The sequence below is a fragment of the Scleropages formosus genome, chromosome 8 (genome assembly GCF_900964775.1).
Source record: "Scleropages formosus chromosome 8, fSclFor1.1, whole genome shotgun sequence".
Taxonomy (NCBI): Eukaryota; Metazoa; Chordata; class Actinopteri; order Osteoglossiformes; family Osteoglossidae; genus Scleropages; species Scleropages formosus.
Window position 1 is genome coordinate 17,240,152 of NC_041813.1, and position 16,322 is coordinate 17,256,473.

The 16,322-nt window shown below is 41.8% G+C and overlaps 2 protein-coding genes across 2 annotated transcripts; both read right to left on the reverse strand.

The window, feature by feature from the left end:
• Positions 1-14: 14 nt before the first annotated feature.
• Positions 15-4,693, reverse strand: LOC114911068 (scavenger receptor cysteine-rich type 1 protein M130-like). The gene is made up of 8 exons (XM_029254134.1): positions 4,438-4,693; positions 3,934-4,239; positions 3,611-3,805; positions 2,976-3,296; positions 2,557-2,859; positions 1,545-1,772; positions 857-943; positions 15-94 (listed from the first exon to the last, which is right to left on the reverse strand). The coding sequence occupies exons 2-8, from the start codon at positions 4,217-4,219 to the stop codon at positions 15-17; spliced, it is 1,500 nt and encodes a 499-aa protein (XP_029109967.1). The 5' UTR covers positions 4,220-4,239; positions 4,438-4,693.
• A 2,049-nt stretch (positions 4,694-6,742) lies between these two features.
• LOC114911069 (deleted in malignant brain tumors 1 protein-like) lies at positions 6,743-15,569 on the reverse strand. Its single transcript, XM_029254135.1, has 8 exons — positions 15,457-15,569; positions 12,991-13,323; positions 9,838-10,146; positions 9,263-9,577; positions 8,827-9,129; positions 8,232-8,546; positions 6,971-7,150; positions 6,743-6,750 (listed from the first exon to the last, which is right to left on the reverse strand). The coding sequence occupies exons 1-8, from the start codon at positions 15,512-15,514 to the stop codon at positions 6,743-6,745; spliced, it is 1,821 nt and encodes a 606-aa protein (XP_029109968.1). The 5' UTR covers positions 15,515-15,569.
• Between the last annotated feature and the right edge of the window lie 753 nt (positions 15,570-16,322).

Genomic DNA, 16,322 nt, shown 5'->3' on the forward strand with positions numbered 1-16,322 from the left:
TATTTAAAAGACACCTATAACTTGCCTAACAGATGGTCTCCTTCAGTTTCCCCCACCTCTTCATAGTCTAAGGGCAGCTGGTCTAGCACATCAGCTTAGAAAAGAGAAGGTCTTAGTTCAGTTATTGTTTTGCCTGTTTTCGTTCTTGGGGGTACAGTGGCGTAGCGGGTTTGGGCTGTGCTTGCTCTCTGGTGGGTGGGGGTTTGAGTCTTGCTTGGGGTACGTTGTGATGGACTGGCATCCCGTTCTGGGTGTGTTCCCTTCCTCCCTCCCTCCCTCTCTAGCCTTACGCCCTGTTTTGCCAGGTTAGGCTCCATTCGCCGCGACCCCCGCTTGGGACAAGCAGCTACAGACAGTGTGTGTGTGTGCTGAAGTGGTTGATCTAGACACCCTACTAAATAAAATGATGATGAGAAAAGCCAAAAGTACCACCTAGTAACTCACCTTTTACTGACAGACCATTAAATATTTGTTCCCAGAAAATGCTTTAATTGTGCAGCTCACTGGATTATTGAATGTTTAGAGACATTGGCGCCTCATGTAACCCAAATTACTGAAAATTAGGACAAAGTAAAGAATGTTACAAAGCTAACTATGTTTCCTTGGCCACAAAAGCTGCATTTACTATGTTATTTCTTGTAGTCAAGGTGTTCTAATACCTGCATCAATATATTTTGAGGCTGGAAGATATACTTTTCATGTATTGTTGTGTCTTCACAAATCAGACACTCTTACAGTCCAGTTTTTAAATTTTTCAACAGCTGTCTGTATCTTCTCTACATTTATTTGCTCTTCTGTAGTGACTATAAAATGCGATCATAGTTATTCGGGGGTTGAAAAGGTCCTTTAACCTTACCTTGCTCTGTCGCTTGGATAGTATATTTGTTATCAATCTCCTCATAGATGGCTGGATCTAGTCGGTCATGTTCACTCTTGATGAGTTCTACAGAGAATGTGGAGCAGCATAAGAACTACGAGAAGCACATTGTTTTGCTCAAGCAAAAATAAAAGCGGAATTGTTACTCTTTTTCATCTTGCTATTATTCAACTTCATATATGCATTGTACTGTTGAAAGTGTCCAGATTATATCACAAATCCATATACTGAATGTTTTAGAACAAATTTTTTTTTTAAACTAACTAACTTCCTACCTTTCCTCATCACCCAGGTCTTGTACATCAGTCCAGCCAACAGTTACAGAAGAAGTGAGATCAGGGACCCAAGAACCACAGAGGACACTGCTGGGACAGACTGGTGTGTTGTGGACTGAAGGTCTTTGGGAGGTCCAGTCACTAGTGGGGCAGTTATAGCTCCACCTTGAATGGAGGTTTAGACAAAGTCTTGTTCAGAATGCTAACAATATCATCCACAACTGATAAATACACCAAACAGCATCAGTGGTAGTAACAGTATTACAGTCAGTGTGATAATCAGGGGTTCATGTCCCTCCCAGATTTACCTGCACAGGTAACCCCAGCATCCTGCTTGTGTGAGCAGCTGCTCTGCTGCACTGAAAAAGAACAGTGCCACAGATAGAGCTCACTGCCCCTGCAGTTCACCTCATCCAGCCAGATGACACCATCTCCCTTCTTGAAACTGTCCTCCCTTTCTGCCCTGAGGGCCGCTCCACATCCCAGCTGCCTGCACACCACTGCAGCGTCGTCCAGGTCCCAAAAATGATTGCATACGGTCCCCCAAGAGCCATTATGGTACACCTCTACCCTGCCGGAGCAAGGGTCTGCACCCCCCATGAGTCTCAGGGGCAAGTGGCCTAGCAGAGGGGGGAGACTCATGTTAGCCAACCAAGAACTGAGATGATCACATTTATCCAACAGATACAGTCAGTTCTTGTGATCCTCCTCTCTTCTGCTTTAATTTGACAGCTGTGTTCCTAAGAAACACCATGTCATGCCAGTTAGAATAAACATGTATCAAAACCAATAAACATATTTTCAAGGGGAAAATATGGCTGGGGCAGAACAAATTAAAAGCATTAATAAGTAATTACTAAAGATTCATACCATTTTCAAATAGTTTGAAACCTATGAAACAACACATTAGAAAATAATGACAATACCCTTAAAATAGTGAAATAAAGATTTTTGTTTCTTTCAAGTTGCTCTGTAACAGCTTATGTTTTCTTCCTCTGTTTATTTAAATTGTGTAATGAAAATGTGTGTTGTGGTTGAACTGACTATTCCTTTCATTCATGGGATGACATGGATTTATTGTTTAAGACACTAAAATTCTATGCAGAAATTTTACATTTTTATTCTTCTCAAGACACACCAATTCATTCATTCATTCATTCATTCATTGAAGTCATAGATGAAACATTGCTGCTCCGTAAAAAAGACTACTGTCAAGATTTTTCTCTTCAAAATCTTACTTGAACATGAACTCTTGTACGTGAAAGAGCCACAGTCAGTGAAGTCCAAAGGGGAATTAACCTTATCGGCTTCTGCAAAGAAAATTTAAGAGGAAGACAATTTATGAATAACGTATGAAGAAATACATCAATATACTGCTGTATGTGGGCTTACTGTAAAGTTCACCTGAGCAGTGGATCTTAGCTATCTTGCGATCAGTACAAGTGTTCTGCCCCCATGGTGAAAATGGACACTGCCACAGTGAGGAGTCATGGAGGCGACATTTGAGACCATCATCTCCTGTAGGTTCAGGACTGAGCCTGGAGATTGTCTCATCGACTGTCCCCTTGTCTCCACAGCCGAGCTGATGACAGATGACTGCAGCTGTGGTCTTTTCCATGTAATTAAAGCACCCGCTTCTCCAGCTTCCATTGTAGTAGACCTCTGTATGGCCAGAGCAGCCCTCAGATAGACGCAGAAGCTTGTGCTCTGAGCATCAAAGGGAGAAGAGAAGGCTGAACCAGGAATATTGTCATCATGGGCTTCTGAACTCATCCAGTAGATAAGATGAAGATAAAGAAAATAAAATCTCTCCAATCCTGTACCTGAGCACACAACCCCCACGTCCTCCTTGTGACCACAGTCTTGCTGCTCAAACCGTGCTGAGGGACAGTCCAAAAGGGACGACTCGCTTCCTGTACAGCCCAGTCGCCCAAGCCAGATGGGTCCAGATCCTGGGCCAAAGTAGGCTGGTACCGGGATTTGCCCACTGAGGGCTGTCCCACATCGCAGCTGTCTGCAGGCCACCTGAGCTTCTGCCAGACCCCAGGAGTCATCACACACTGTACCCCAGGAGCCCCCATGGAAAACCTCCAGCCTCCCAGCACACTCTCCATCACCTCCCATCAGCCGGAGAGACCTGTGGTCTGGAAGAACACACAGTGTGAGGAAACTAACTTGACTTCAGCTAAAGTATTTTAGGAATGTGAAAATAGCAACTAGTCAGAACAGTAGCTTTCCCATATCACAGTAAACTGACATTAAATTTAACTGGTCTGGTTTGAATATGATCTGTTAAATGACAATACAGAAATCAAATCTCATTGGGAACACTCACTGGTGCAGCTTATGAACGCCTGGTCTCTGGGTTTGCAGGTGAGTATTTGTGGAGAGCTGCAGGTCCCCAGATGAGCCTCCGTTCCTGAACACTGGAATCCCGTCACACACCTGTCACCTTCACCTGCCCCAGATGGACGGACCTTCCCTGCAGAGCCACAGCCGAGCTGTCTGCAGACCACGGAACTATCTGTGAAGCTCCAGGACTTCTTGTGGATCCTCCACCATGTCTGGTTATAGAAAACCTCCACCCAGCCCTCACAGTCACTCCCCCCTGACAGCAGCCTGACTCCCCCAACTGAAAGGGACCGAGACGAACCTGTAAAAATGAAGGCGACATGTCTCTGAATCATTTGATATGGGCTGGGCATGTATGTGCTTTTATAATTTCATTGAATATCCATCCACTTCAGTTGTCTCAGCTTCATTTAACCTGTAGGTCCTCACCAGAGCAGATGACTCCTACATCCTGTCCATGAGAGCAGGCTGCCCGACTCCATGGGGACACAGCACACTGGGAGAGTCGAGTCTCGTTCCTATGGCATTGAAATACGTCAGGCCAGATTTGACCACTGCCTTCCCCAAACCAGGCCTGTCCCACAGCATGACCGCACTTCAGTTGATGGCAGAGGACATCAGAGGCCCTCATATCCCATGATTCATTACACACAGTCCCCCATTTTCCACTGTATCTCAGCTGTACTCTACCAGAGCAGCGGTCAGGACCATTCATTAGCCTAAGGCCTGTGTACCCTGTGAACACCAGAATGAACAAAGTGGTTAAATTCAGGCAGTTGTTCTCTTTTGCTCGATCACTCTTACTATTGCTGTATTGTAGTAAAGCACAACACTGAGGACCTTGCTAAATTAGATTTTTATTTTTTCATGTGTTTTAGCAAACGTAATGTAAAAGCTAATATTTACAATGATTTCAGAGAAGGAAGACCTTACCGGAACACACCAGTCCAACATCTTTGTCATGGGCACAACTCTGATTGTGTGCTGCTTTTGGACAAAACACAAGATGAGACTCGTTTCCTCGACACTGAAACTCCTCGGCCCACACTTGTCCCTCTCCTGGACCAAATCTGGATGTCCCCACCACCTCTGCAGGTTCCCCACAGTCCAGGGACCTACAGACCACCTCAGCATCCTGCCAGTCAAAGTCAGCATCACACACTGTTCCCCAGATCTTTCCATGTTGGACTTCCAGTCTCCCAGAGCAGGAGTGAGCTCCTCCTTTTAGCCGAATCCCTCGATGACCTGATGTAAGAAAGAGAATTACTTGCTCATATGATACATTTCAATATATATAAAAAAAAATATTGCTTTTAAGGTTACAGTACTTTGTTTACTGAAATTAGAATTATCAGTGTTTTCATAGTGGAAAAGATCATCTTTATTCACTTCACAATTATTCTCTGAGCTGTACGTCGCTTTGGAGAAAAGTGTCTGCTAAATAAATGTAAAAATCATGTAAATGTAGTACAGTCAAGGGGGGCGCGGTGGTGCAGTGGGTTGGACCGGGTCCTGCTCTCCAGTGGGTTTGGAGTTCGAGTCCCGTTTGGGGTGCCTTGTGACGGGCTGGCGTCCCGTCCTGGGTGTGTCCTCTCCCCCTCCGGCCGTACGCCCTGTATTACTGGGTGGGCTCTGCTTCCCCGCATGGGACAAGTGGTTCAGAAAGTGTGTGTATACTAAGAGAACATTCTCTTCTTTTGCACATTGACATTTGGTGTGATTAATAAATTGAGGAATGACGATGCTTTCGGGAGAAAGTAATAACCAATTAAACAAAAAAGGGAGGTTGAAACATTACACATAATAAAAATGAAATTAAAAAAAAGATACCAGGGAAAAATGTAATATAATCTGATGTAGATTGTTCCCTACCTGAAAAAGTCATTTGCCCGAAATACATGGAAGGGAAATCCATTTCACTGAAAAGATCTTTTAAACAGTCACTCAGTTTAGATTCAGACCCTTTGCAGACATCTTCTCCAGTTAAGATCTTTTTTTCAAAGACTGCTCCATATTCTGGTCCACCAAGGAATTCCAAAGGCCCACAACCCAGCTGTCTGCCCAGCACTGAGATAGCATTTACAGCCCGATTTATATCAGCAGATACTGAACGTATTGGCCACCACTGTCCCCAGTGATAGAACTGCAATGTCCCTGCACAGGGACTGCCTCCATTCACCAGCCTTACTTCTTCAGGTCCTAGAAAGACAAGGTACAGAGTCACCCCCTGAAATGCAATCCTCAATGTAGACGCTGTCAACAGGAATGAAAAATTTTCCCTCTCAGGAAACTAGTACTGCTGGTGTACTGTACTCATGCATTACTGTTGTGCTGTTACAGTGAAGTTATTGGTAAACTAATTATGATTCTGTCTGAGCAAATATTGAATTATTTAGACGTAAATTGTTTTTCATGTTTGTAGTAGGCAAAATGTGAGCTGATTCCATCTACTGGCGGTTCATTGTATATTTTAAGTATTACTCAGACTTTTACGCTTCTTCTTTGACAGGAAGTAGTTCTGTTGTTATCATCAATGCACATGGTGAACTTCTCTCCATCCTCAACCCTGCAACAGCATCGCCTGTATGTTTTCATTCAGTTTCACTTTATGAATCTTGTAGTCTCCATTTTGTCACAAGATGTTATAATTTTGAGTAGTCATGTTAATCGTTATTGATAGTGCTGCCTTACGGAAATACTGTAAAAATTGTCTGCTAATGTTTGATAAATCAGAGTGAATCTTTAAGGATTATTTTAAGTAATGCATATTTACTTTGTACATTAGATTAGTAAGGTTGTGATGCATTATGGTTTGTATGCTTATGTGAACATAGGTTATTGATATACTGTATATTCATTTTTATGCCCTTAGTTTCACCCCTTGCCTAAAACCATTAAACCTGTGGGCAAAATAAACACATGTCTTCAGAGTCGTGTGAGGGCTGGGAGTTTAGCTGGGAGTTTAGCTGACACAACCATTAAGGCTGTGTAGAGGAGAGCACAACTCTATTGAAAAATGTCCTTTAGGTACCAAGTTTGAAGTCTTTGAAATGTTCTTTATTTGAGAAAGGTACAACATAATGCAGGTTTCATAAACTTTAAAGTCTTGGATTTGGAATTATGGTAAGTTTATATTAATTCAATTTAATGATTATAAAAACTAAAAGGAGTACTTCTCACTTTCAATTACAGACAAAATGAGATTTTCACAAACATTTCTGCTGAATGAATTGTAATGTCAGAAAGCTAAGGGATCACACAAGAGCATAAGAGTAAGAGTGTTATGAGCATTACATGGCGATGAAGTAAAGGAAGTGTTAAAGTATTAAAAATTCACCTGTACAAATCAATCCCACGCCACTTCCATGTGTGCAGTTCTGCTCTGGTCTGTCTGTGGTGAGACACTCATGAAGGAAGGACTCGTGACCTTCACACTGGAAGTTCTTAGACCAGATGGGACCTTCACCTTGACCAAAGTGAGACACCTTGAGTAGAGCTGAAGGATTTCCACAGTCCAGCTCCCTACAGACCACCTGAGCATCCTGCCAGTCAAAGTCAGCATCACACACTGTAGCCCAGGACTGATTGAACTTCACCTCCACTCTCCCGGAACAGCGATCAACTCCACCCTCAAGTTGCACAAAATCTGGAATCCGAAAACAGGTTAAGCAGTCTGGCTTTAAAATTGGCAAAAGCAACTCAGTGTTTGATTACGAATTGCTGTACCTTGTATTTCATTGCACTGATGGCAATATAGTGAACCAGTAAGGTAATCTTCAAGTGTAAAATCTAAGAAGACTACATTAAGAAATTAATAAGGAGTAACACAGGTATACTATAAGCTAGAGAAAGCCGTGTCATTACGTGTAAATAGTCTGACAGAAACTGGGTCACTCCTTTCATTTGTGGCGAAACCAGGGACAGCTGTAGACTGAAATAAATTCAGAAATGATCAGGAAAAAGTTAATGAAGGTTCTCCACATATATCAAAAATTAACTGAATGCAGCGGTAGTAGGTGTGTGTGAGTCTATGAGTGTGTGTGTCTTTGTGTGATTCCCATATGATATACTTGTACCCTATCCATGGTATACCCTCTCTTACAACCTATACTTCTGGGCTAGACTCTGGTCCACTGTGACCCTGTTTTGCACAAACAGTTACTGAAGATATGGAGACTGATGGACTTTTTCCACTCTTCCATTCACTTGAAATAGCAATGTCCTAAGGTTAGCAGTTTAATAAGAGGAGGATATTTTACTATAGTGCTATAGTACTATAATGACCTGCATTACTGGTGTTCGAGCAGGGAATGTGGTTATTGTAAATCGTTGCATTATGGGAAAAATGTGAAATGTAAGTGTGCAACCACTGGGGGCACTTCTGGGGAAATGATGGGGTGACTGTGTTGAGGAATGTGATGAGAGAGACTCTGGGTGTGCGAAACTAGGTGGGAAGCCTAGCTTGAGGTGCAGGTTAGGGAGGAAATGGGCTTCCAAAACTGAAAGTATCGTTTCCCTGTGTTTGGGTGTTCTAATAAAACAATTCAGATAAATGCTGTCTGAGTATCCTTCTTTCTCCCATTCGAACACATGGCACTATGCACCACAGTATGACACATACCCTCCCTATTTCACCAACCATCTCTCCGATGCATTGGTGTACTGTGCAAACGGGGTGAAAGAAAACCATTACAACTGACAGTCTAATACCAGATACTGTATCCTACCTGAGCAGATAACTCCAGCGTCAAACTTGTGTGGGACGTCCACATGTCTGCAGTCAACTGCTCCACAGTCCCTGAGTGCAGACTCTGACCCATTGCAGGAAACATCTCTGAGCAGCACCCTTCCAGAACCTTCTCCAAAGTGAGCTCTAATTGGTGTTACTACAGGAGAGCCACAGCCCAGCTGTCGACACACCACTGCAGCATCGTTTAAGTCCCAGTTATACTGGGCTACTGTCCCCCACTGTCCCCAGCGGTACACCTCCACTGTCCCAGAGCAAGGACTGCTTCCATTCACCAGTCTCAGATCATCAGGTCCTGGGAAGAGAGACGTAATTAGACGACAGCAGCAGACCTTTAGCTCCAAGTAAGTAATACCATTATTAATGAATATTTTCAAAGGGAAGGAACTGATGAACAATTCAAAAAAGGGACATCCTTACAATTTGGAAAGCACTCAGTGATATACACAAACCACTTCTTATCTGAATAACATCATATCATTATAGTTCCTGTAAACATGGAATACAGAAAGTAACTGACTAAAAATGTACATTTTCTAATAAGAATAGTTCAATAATGCTCATGTTGTACTTACCTTTACAAGTCAGTTGTACTCCATGTGTGCAGCTCTGCTCTGGTCTGTCTGAGGTGAGACACTCATGCAGGAAGGACTCATGACCTTCACACTGGAAGTTCTTAGACCAGATGGAACCTTTACCTCGACCAAAGTGAGACCCCCTGTGTAAAGCTGAAGGACCCCCACAGTCCAACTCCTTACAGACCACCTGAGCATCCTGCCAGTCAAAGTCAGCATCACACACTGTAGCCCAGGAGTTATTGAACTTCACCTCCACTCTCCCAGAGCAGCGATCAGCTCCACCCACAAGTCTCACAAAATCTGTAATTATAAAATAATACGATAGTGGTGGAAAATTTACCATAAAATGTTGGAGTGAAAAGTAACTATGAGAACATTTAGTAAATGATCTGTGTGTAAACACATTGTCTCCAATTGCCATAACATCTCCTACCTGAACAGATCACTCCAGCATCAAATGTATGAGGTAAGTTGTGTTCCCTCCCATCCAGTGACCCACACTCCCTCAGTGCAGATTCTGTCCCACTACAGGAAACATCACCCAGGACCATCTTTCCAGAACCTTCTCCAAAACGGTCTCCACTTGGTACCGACACAGCAGAACCGCAGTCCAGCTGTCTACACACGACTGCAGCATCGTTCATGTCCCAGTTACGGTGATAAACTGTCCCCCACTGTCCCCAACGAAACACCTGCACTCTCCCAGAACAAGAGCTGCTTCCATCGACCAGCCTCACATCATCAGGTTCTGGGGATGGAGAAGAGACTCAGTGACTAAACTAAAGCCAGAGGCACTCAATGAGGTTGGTTCAGAAAGCCAGCAAACTTAGAGAGGATGAGTTACATCTCGCTGATGACTCAACCACTGAGTAAGAAGAAATTTTTTTATATTCAGGTTTGTGCATGTATATATATTTAGTACTTTGTATTTGTGGTTCAAACACAGTCATTTGGAATTACAGATCCCTAATGTGTTTTTTTCTGAGACTTTCAAATTTGAATATTTACCTTTACAAGTCAGTTGTACTCCATGTGTGCTGATCTGCTCTGGTCTGTCTGAGGTGAGACACTCATGAAGGAAGGACTCATGACCTTCACACCGGAGGTGTTTAGACCAGGTGGGACCTTCACCTTGACCAAAGTGAGACCCCCTGTGAAAAGCTGAAGGACCCCCACAGTCCAGCTCCCTACAGACCACCTGAGCATCCTGCCAGTCAAAGTCAACATCACACAGTGTAGCCCAGGATTGATTGAATTTCACCTCCACTCTCCCAGAGCAGCGATCAGCTCCACCCATTAGTCGAATCATTTGACGACCTGTTGAAAGAGACAGAAGCATATTATACACTTGACTTTTTTATTTAATCTAGGACTGTCCAACAATTAAACAATGAATTAACATATGGGTAGAGAATTCAGACACCATTTCTCAGCTCCTCAAGTAAAAGAAAATTGTCCTCCAAAAACTTACTGAAGGTACTTGTTTCTTCTACCTTGGTTGAAACCTCTTTTTTGCTCAATAACATAAGAACCTCTTTCTATGTTTAGATGAGCATACATGTTTCTAAGTGGTCTTGTATGTCAGGTCTTTTTTCTGCTGTTCTCAGACCTTGCAGAAAATGATAGAAAGTATTTTTACACTACTACAAATTTCCTAGAACACATAAGAAAGAATTTGGTTCTGGCTCAGAGCTATATAACTGATCATTCTCAAATTCAGTTGTGGACTTCGGGCTCCCGAATTGGCTGTCTAAAGGGGTGCTGGATATATCATTTTTATTTGCAGAATAATCATTGTTGACACCTTTTTGTGAAGCTACCAATGATTTAGTATGATCTTTTGTCCATGGTCTATGTATCTGCTATTTCTCGGTGTTTAGTCTCTGCCTGTGTGTTGCTGTGACCTTGTGCTGACCATAAAAAAGAGAAAAAAACTGAATTCAGAAACACTGTGTATAACATTACAGAGAAGTACTTATGTAAATGGATCCCTGCTATGGCTGACCACTTAGAAATGTTTCAGATGCTAATAGACATGAATATTACAAATGATAATTTCAGAATCAGAAACTGCAAATCAATCAATTATTGTAAGTTAATTGTTCTGTACATTAAAAGTACAGTTTGTCAGAATAACTCCTGTCATTGCTGGAAAATGGTCCAATGCTTTTGGACGTACATGGTCAGTTGGTTTTTACAGAGGATTTTAAGTTGTTTGCTTGTGATAAACAGGGGGGTGCGGTGGCGCAGTGGGTTGGACCGGGTCCTGCTCTTTCGTGGGTCTGGGGTTCAAGTCCCGCTTGGGGTGCCTTGCGACGGACTGGCGTCCCGTCCTGGGTGTGTCCCCTCCCCCTCCGGCCTTACGCCCTGTGTTACCGGGTAGGCTCCGGTTCCCCGTGACCCCGTATGGGACAAGCGGTTCTGAAAGTGTGTGTGTGTGTGTGTGCTTGTGACAAATGAAAGACCCCATTCTTTCTGTGACAAAACCTGCTGCCTAGCTACAGTTGGAAAAGACTCCCTGAGTTAATTTCATTCTCTCCTGAACCAATGAAGGGCAAAAAAATAAACAAAAACACAGTTTGAAAAAAAGAATTAGAATAAGAAAAAAATAACAGGGCGGCATATGTATATTGCCAATGCCTGTGTGAGCAAGAGAACATCTTTAACTCTTTTACTATTCAATCCACACATCCCAACTTTGAAAAACTAATATTCGGGGAAGTCTAGTGAAGTCCTCCTTTGGAAAAAAAAAGATGTCAATATAATTAAATAATTAGCTAAAGTGAAAAAAAATTAAAAATAGAGGATGGGGGTCATTCCTCTAGGGAAAACTTGCGACTGGCACAATTCACAAAACAAAATCACAGGTATATAATTCAATTAATTGCTGATCTTTCTTTTGTTTTCCTTTGGCACGGGGTATCACCAACAAAAAAAATGGGAGTGTGGACCATTTCTGGGAGATTATGAATCACTCTTAGACTGATTTCCAGGAGACTTGGGATGTCTGAAATTTTCACAATACATTAAAAGAAATATTCTTTATATGTTGAACATGTTTAAATTCACACTTCATTTCCTTAGATGAATGAACTCTTTTCCTAATCAAAAAGAGATTAAACTCAACGGTAGCTATGACTTATCAAGACTCAACTTTGATTGGTCTCACTGCTAGCAAACTTGGCCAGTGAAATCATCTGACAGTAAAGACACATCTTTAACTGTCCATCATAAATGTAACTGTGACTCACAATAAACACTACCAAGTTAAATCTACATAAGACCTTGTGCTTATCTCTAATAGACTCAGTTCTGAAGGAATGAAAATTAAATAATTATTGTTTTTTTTTAATTAAAAAATAATGAAAAGAGGGTGACAAACATAATGGAGTACAGTCATAGTACATAGTACAGTCCTCCGTTACAAATGTACTTGTGAAGATCCCTAAGCAAGGATCAAACCCGTCTTCTCTCACACCGTTCAGATGCACTGAGACAAAAAGCATTGCACCACCATGCCACCCACAGAGTAACAGTAAAAAGTATCACTGTCCAAATTTACTCTGAAAGGTACACACACACTTTCAGAACCACTTGTCCCATACGGGGTCGCGGGGAACCGAGGCCTACCCAGCAAACCAGGGCGTAAAGCCGCAGGGAGAAGGGACACACCCAGGACAGGACGCCAGTCTGCCGCAAGGCACCCCAAGCAGAACTTGAACCCCGGACCCACTGGAGAGCAGAACCCGGTCCAATCCACTGTGCCACCATGCCTTTCGCTGAAAAGTACAATTTCTTCTAAATTTTACTTGAGTACGAATTAAATAAAAGTAACTTGTTATTACCCACCTCTGGTACTTAATCATCTACTGGAAGAACCCTGACATCCACCACCAGTTCTTGCCACACTTCATTAGCATCGTACAATGTTTTGCTCTTTAATGTTACTTCATGATGCACTTACAAACTGTATGCCGTATTGTGTAGGTATTTAAACAACCTAATAAAAAGCTGATTTTAAATTAAAAATTGTTGCAGAAATTAAATAACTAGAAATACCCATAACATCTCTACATTTAACATTTAATGTGGACATTGCTTTACTCTGGGATGTTTTTTGGGGCAGTTGTCTTAATTTGTGTGATATGAAAGGTCACCTACCTGAACAAATCACTCCAGCATCATATATGTGAGGAGCTGGAATAAAACCCAGTGCTCTGATTTGATTTGTATTTTCAGACTGACACATGGACAGTGTAGACTCTGTCCCATTGCAGGCAACTTCTGTAAGAAGCTCTTGTCCAGAACCTTCTCCAAAGTGAGCTCTGCGAGGTGCTGATATAGCAGAGCCACAGTCCAGCTCTCTACACACCACCTCAGCATCATTTATGTCCCAGTAAAAATTAACTACCGTCCCCCACTGTCCCTCACGATTCACCTCCACCGTCCCAGCACAGCGACTGCCTCCCTTCACCAGCCTTACATCCTCAGGTCCTGGAGAGAGACAAGACAGGCGGTATTTAGAGAAACTCTCACAGGCACTATAGACAATCCTGGACTATCAGACAGAGTGACATTTGATGCAAGTGTACTCTTGTTCAGGCTCAGCTGTTCACTAATTCATCCCACAGACATGTGCAACATTTTTTCTTCTCATTTTATTAATCACCAATAATGATGAACACCAAAGTTGTAAACACTGTGGAAGTGAGTCGTATTAAGGTGCTACCAGACTTCTGTTCAGTTTTGGTAAATTTGACTGCAAAATGCCAGCTCTGCAAATAAACACAGGTTGCTTTTACTTCACCAGAGAGGGACATTTCAGGAAACAGACAAGTGAAGAAAAAAATAAAATACCTTGAAAAATTGTTTGTTTCTGTTTATTTCAAAAACGGATCATTTGTAATATGAACAGCCGGCGTACACTAAAAGTGAACACATTATATTGCAATATGTTTTAAGAGAAATGAGAGCTCCATTATAAAGTTTTGTTTTTCCCTTTACACACTGTTACCAAAAACTCTAATACCACTGGATTCTCAGCCTCAAATGGGTGGGACAGTGGGTGACTCAAATGTACAGTATATATGTATATATTCCCTGGGTATAGAACTGTATCATATGAACAGGAGTCACACTGACCTGTGTTGGCACGAAAAAGACCAAACATGACAGTGACATATTGCAGTTGTTTCAATTTGGCTATAAAGTTATAAAGTTAAAGTTGGATATTAATTCAACAACTTTAGTCACTTGCAGACTAGAAACAACAACAGAGACAAGGATTTTCCTTCCAAACTTTAGAACATCCCCACAGAATTTCTTGAAGTCATTGTTTTAAAATGTTCAAGTTAAGGGCAAGGAACATATCATTCAGCCAATTCCACAACAGATTCAAAATTCGAGATTTGGAGGTAGAGGTGGTCAACAGTGCAGAACTTCTGCAATATCTAAACACGTGCAAGTCAGTCTTCACTAAATGCGTCTGTTGAATTGGTTTGAAGCTATTACCAATATTTATTGGAGCCCTGTGATTTAATGAACAGACTAAGGGCAGCTGCACAAAAAGAACTTCACTAATGGGGAGACAAACAGGTCCCCAGGTGTAACAGGGGTGACAAACACAGTTCTGTATGATGAAGAGACACCAATCTTCACCCTGAGCTGAGAGACACTGAGCTGCTGCTCGACATTTCAACACTTAAATGAAGACACAGCCCTCACCGACACGACCAATCACAATGAACTCTGCCTTATTAGACACAGGGCAGGAAATGCACACAAGTCTCAAACAAGTGAACAGCTAATCAGAAGATGCCACTCTACATTTTACCATATATATACAAAATACCCAACTATTTCCTCTGCGGACACTTCCATCGACTGAAAAGCACATCCCTATAATGATGAATCGGAGCGGAAAAGAGACACAAATTCTTCTGAGACAAAGAACCACACAAGAAGAAATGGAATGAGTGATAGTTGAAGAGAAATGACAATTTAATAAGGTCTATGAAGGAAAAGTACAAAGTATAAGTGTCCTGTGGTGACATTTCAGTGGTTCAAGTAATAACCACATATATATTACCTTAATGAATGCATTCCAAATTTCATGCAAAGATTCTCTATGGGCAAGACTGTGACTTATACAAATTGCTACAAACAATTATCCAACAATGCAAAGAATAAAAAAATCCCCTACTTAAATAAATTTCAGTTATTTAAAAAGTTTTTACATTAATACAGTATATGATGTGCACTAGAAAGGCGTGGAGATGCTTGTAGGTTGACATATCATTCCTCTGAATGATAGAAAAGATTTAATTTAGCGCTCTTATCAAGAAGAAGAAGAACAAGCCGTTGTTATTGCGATATCACTTTTCTCACCTTACTTTTGGCAGAAGTCAAATACAATTTTGAAAAGATTTTTAACTTTAATTAACCTTTAATTTAATTAATTTTATTGAGAAAAAAACACCACATGTCCAAAGACCTGATTTGACTAAATGTTCCCGTAGACCTTGTCCGTGGTCCTGTCACTACATGCATGCTTTCCAGACTTGACCCGTGCTCTTGACCAGAACCCATGCCTACATCAGACTCAAGAAACCAAACCAGAGCTCCTACCTGCTGAAGAAAGCAGAAGAATCACAGGGAGGAAACGGAGAAGCAAACAGCTCCACATAGTTGGCAGAGCACACAAGCACTGTTCTGTGTGATGTGGAGACACCAACCTTCACCCACAGCTCTCAGAGAAACTGAGGTGCTGCTCAGTGTTACAGCACTTAAATGAAGACACAGCCGAACCTGACGCCACCAATCGCACTGAGTTTTACCTTATTAGACACAGGGCAGGAAATGCTCTCAACCCTCACACAGGTATAACAGCAAATGAAAAAGTACCATGATTCATTTTACCAAATCTACCAAGAAATATTACAATGTGGACACCTCCTACAACACAGATAATGAGGAAACACACAGAGGGGAAAAGAGAAATGTGTTTGTGACAGAGACAACAGCTGCAAACGAATGGAAAAAAGAAAGGAATGGGCTGTATATTGCGAAAAAAGTACAACTGTATTTAAAAAATGAAGTGTGAAATGTAGGAGTCTTCTTCTAACTATTTTCTTTTTGTCTGAGACACTACAGCAATTGAACATATGTCTCTGGTGTTTTCATTCAACCTTCCCATAATTCCCTGTCATTAATTTGAAAATAATTACATACTTCTGGTGGTCTCTGGCAGTGCTTTTACAGACTGTACAATGACCTGTCATCCTATTTATCTTGTTACACCATGTCTTGTTACTGAGCATTATGCGATCTCCCCCATTCCTTTCATATCACACCTGCACGATGCACGATTCATTATCTCAGTATTTCATCGCCAGGCTCTTGGAAGTATGGCAGCTCACATTTTTACCCTTCATCTTCTCATATGCATGTAGATAGCTGTGGTAAACCAGTATGTACAGTTTAAGATGATAATC

What these genes read in the sequence shown, in the direction of transcription:
- LOC114911068 (XM_029254134.1), bottom strand. Translation starts at nt 4,219, where the DNA reads ATGAATGGTCCTGACCGCTGCTCTGGTAGAGTACAGCTGAGATACAGT. An exon ending in AGCTAAGATCCACTGCTCAG is followed by an intron (nt 1,773 to 2,556) that starts GTGAACTTTACA and finishes CCCCTCTGCTAG; the next exon opens with GCCACTTGCCCCTGAGACTC. An exon ending in TGAGGTGAACTGCAGGGGCA is followed by an intron (nt 944 to 1,544) that starts GTGAGCTCTATC and finishes CATTCTCTGTAG; the next exon opens with AACTCATCAAGAGTGAACAT.
- LOC114911069 (XM_029254135.1), bottom strand. Translation starts at nt 15,514, where the DNA reads ATGTGGAGCTGTTTGCTTCTCCGTTTCCTCCCTGTGATTCTTCTGCTT. An exon ending in TGCTGGAGTGATTTGTTCAG is followed by an intron (nt 10,147 to 12,990) that starts GTAGGTGACCTT and finishes CTCTTTCAACAG; the next exon opens with GTCGTCAAATGATTCGACTA. An exon ending in AGTACAACTGACTTGTAAAG is followed by an intron (nt 9,578 to 9,837) that starts GTAAATATTCAA and finishes CTCCATCCCCAG; the next exon opens with AACCTGATGATGTGAGGCTG.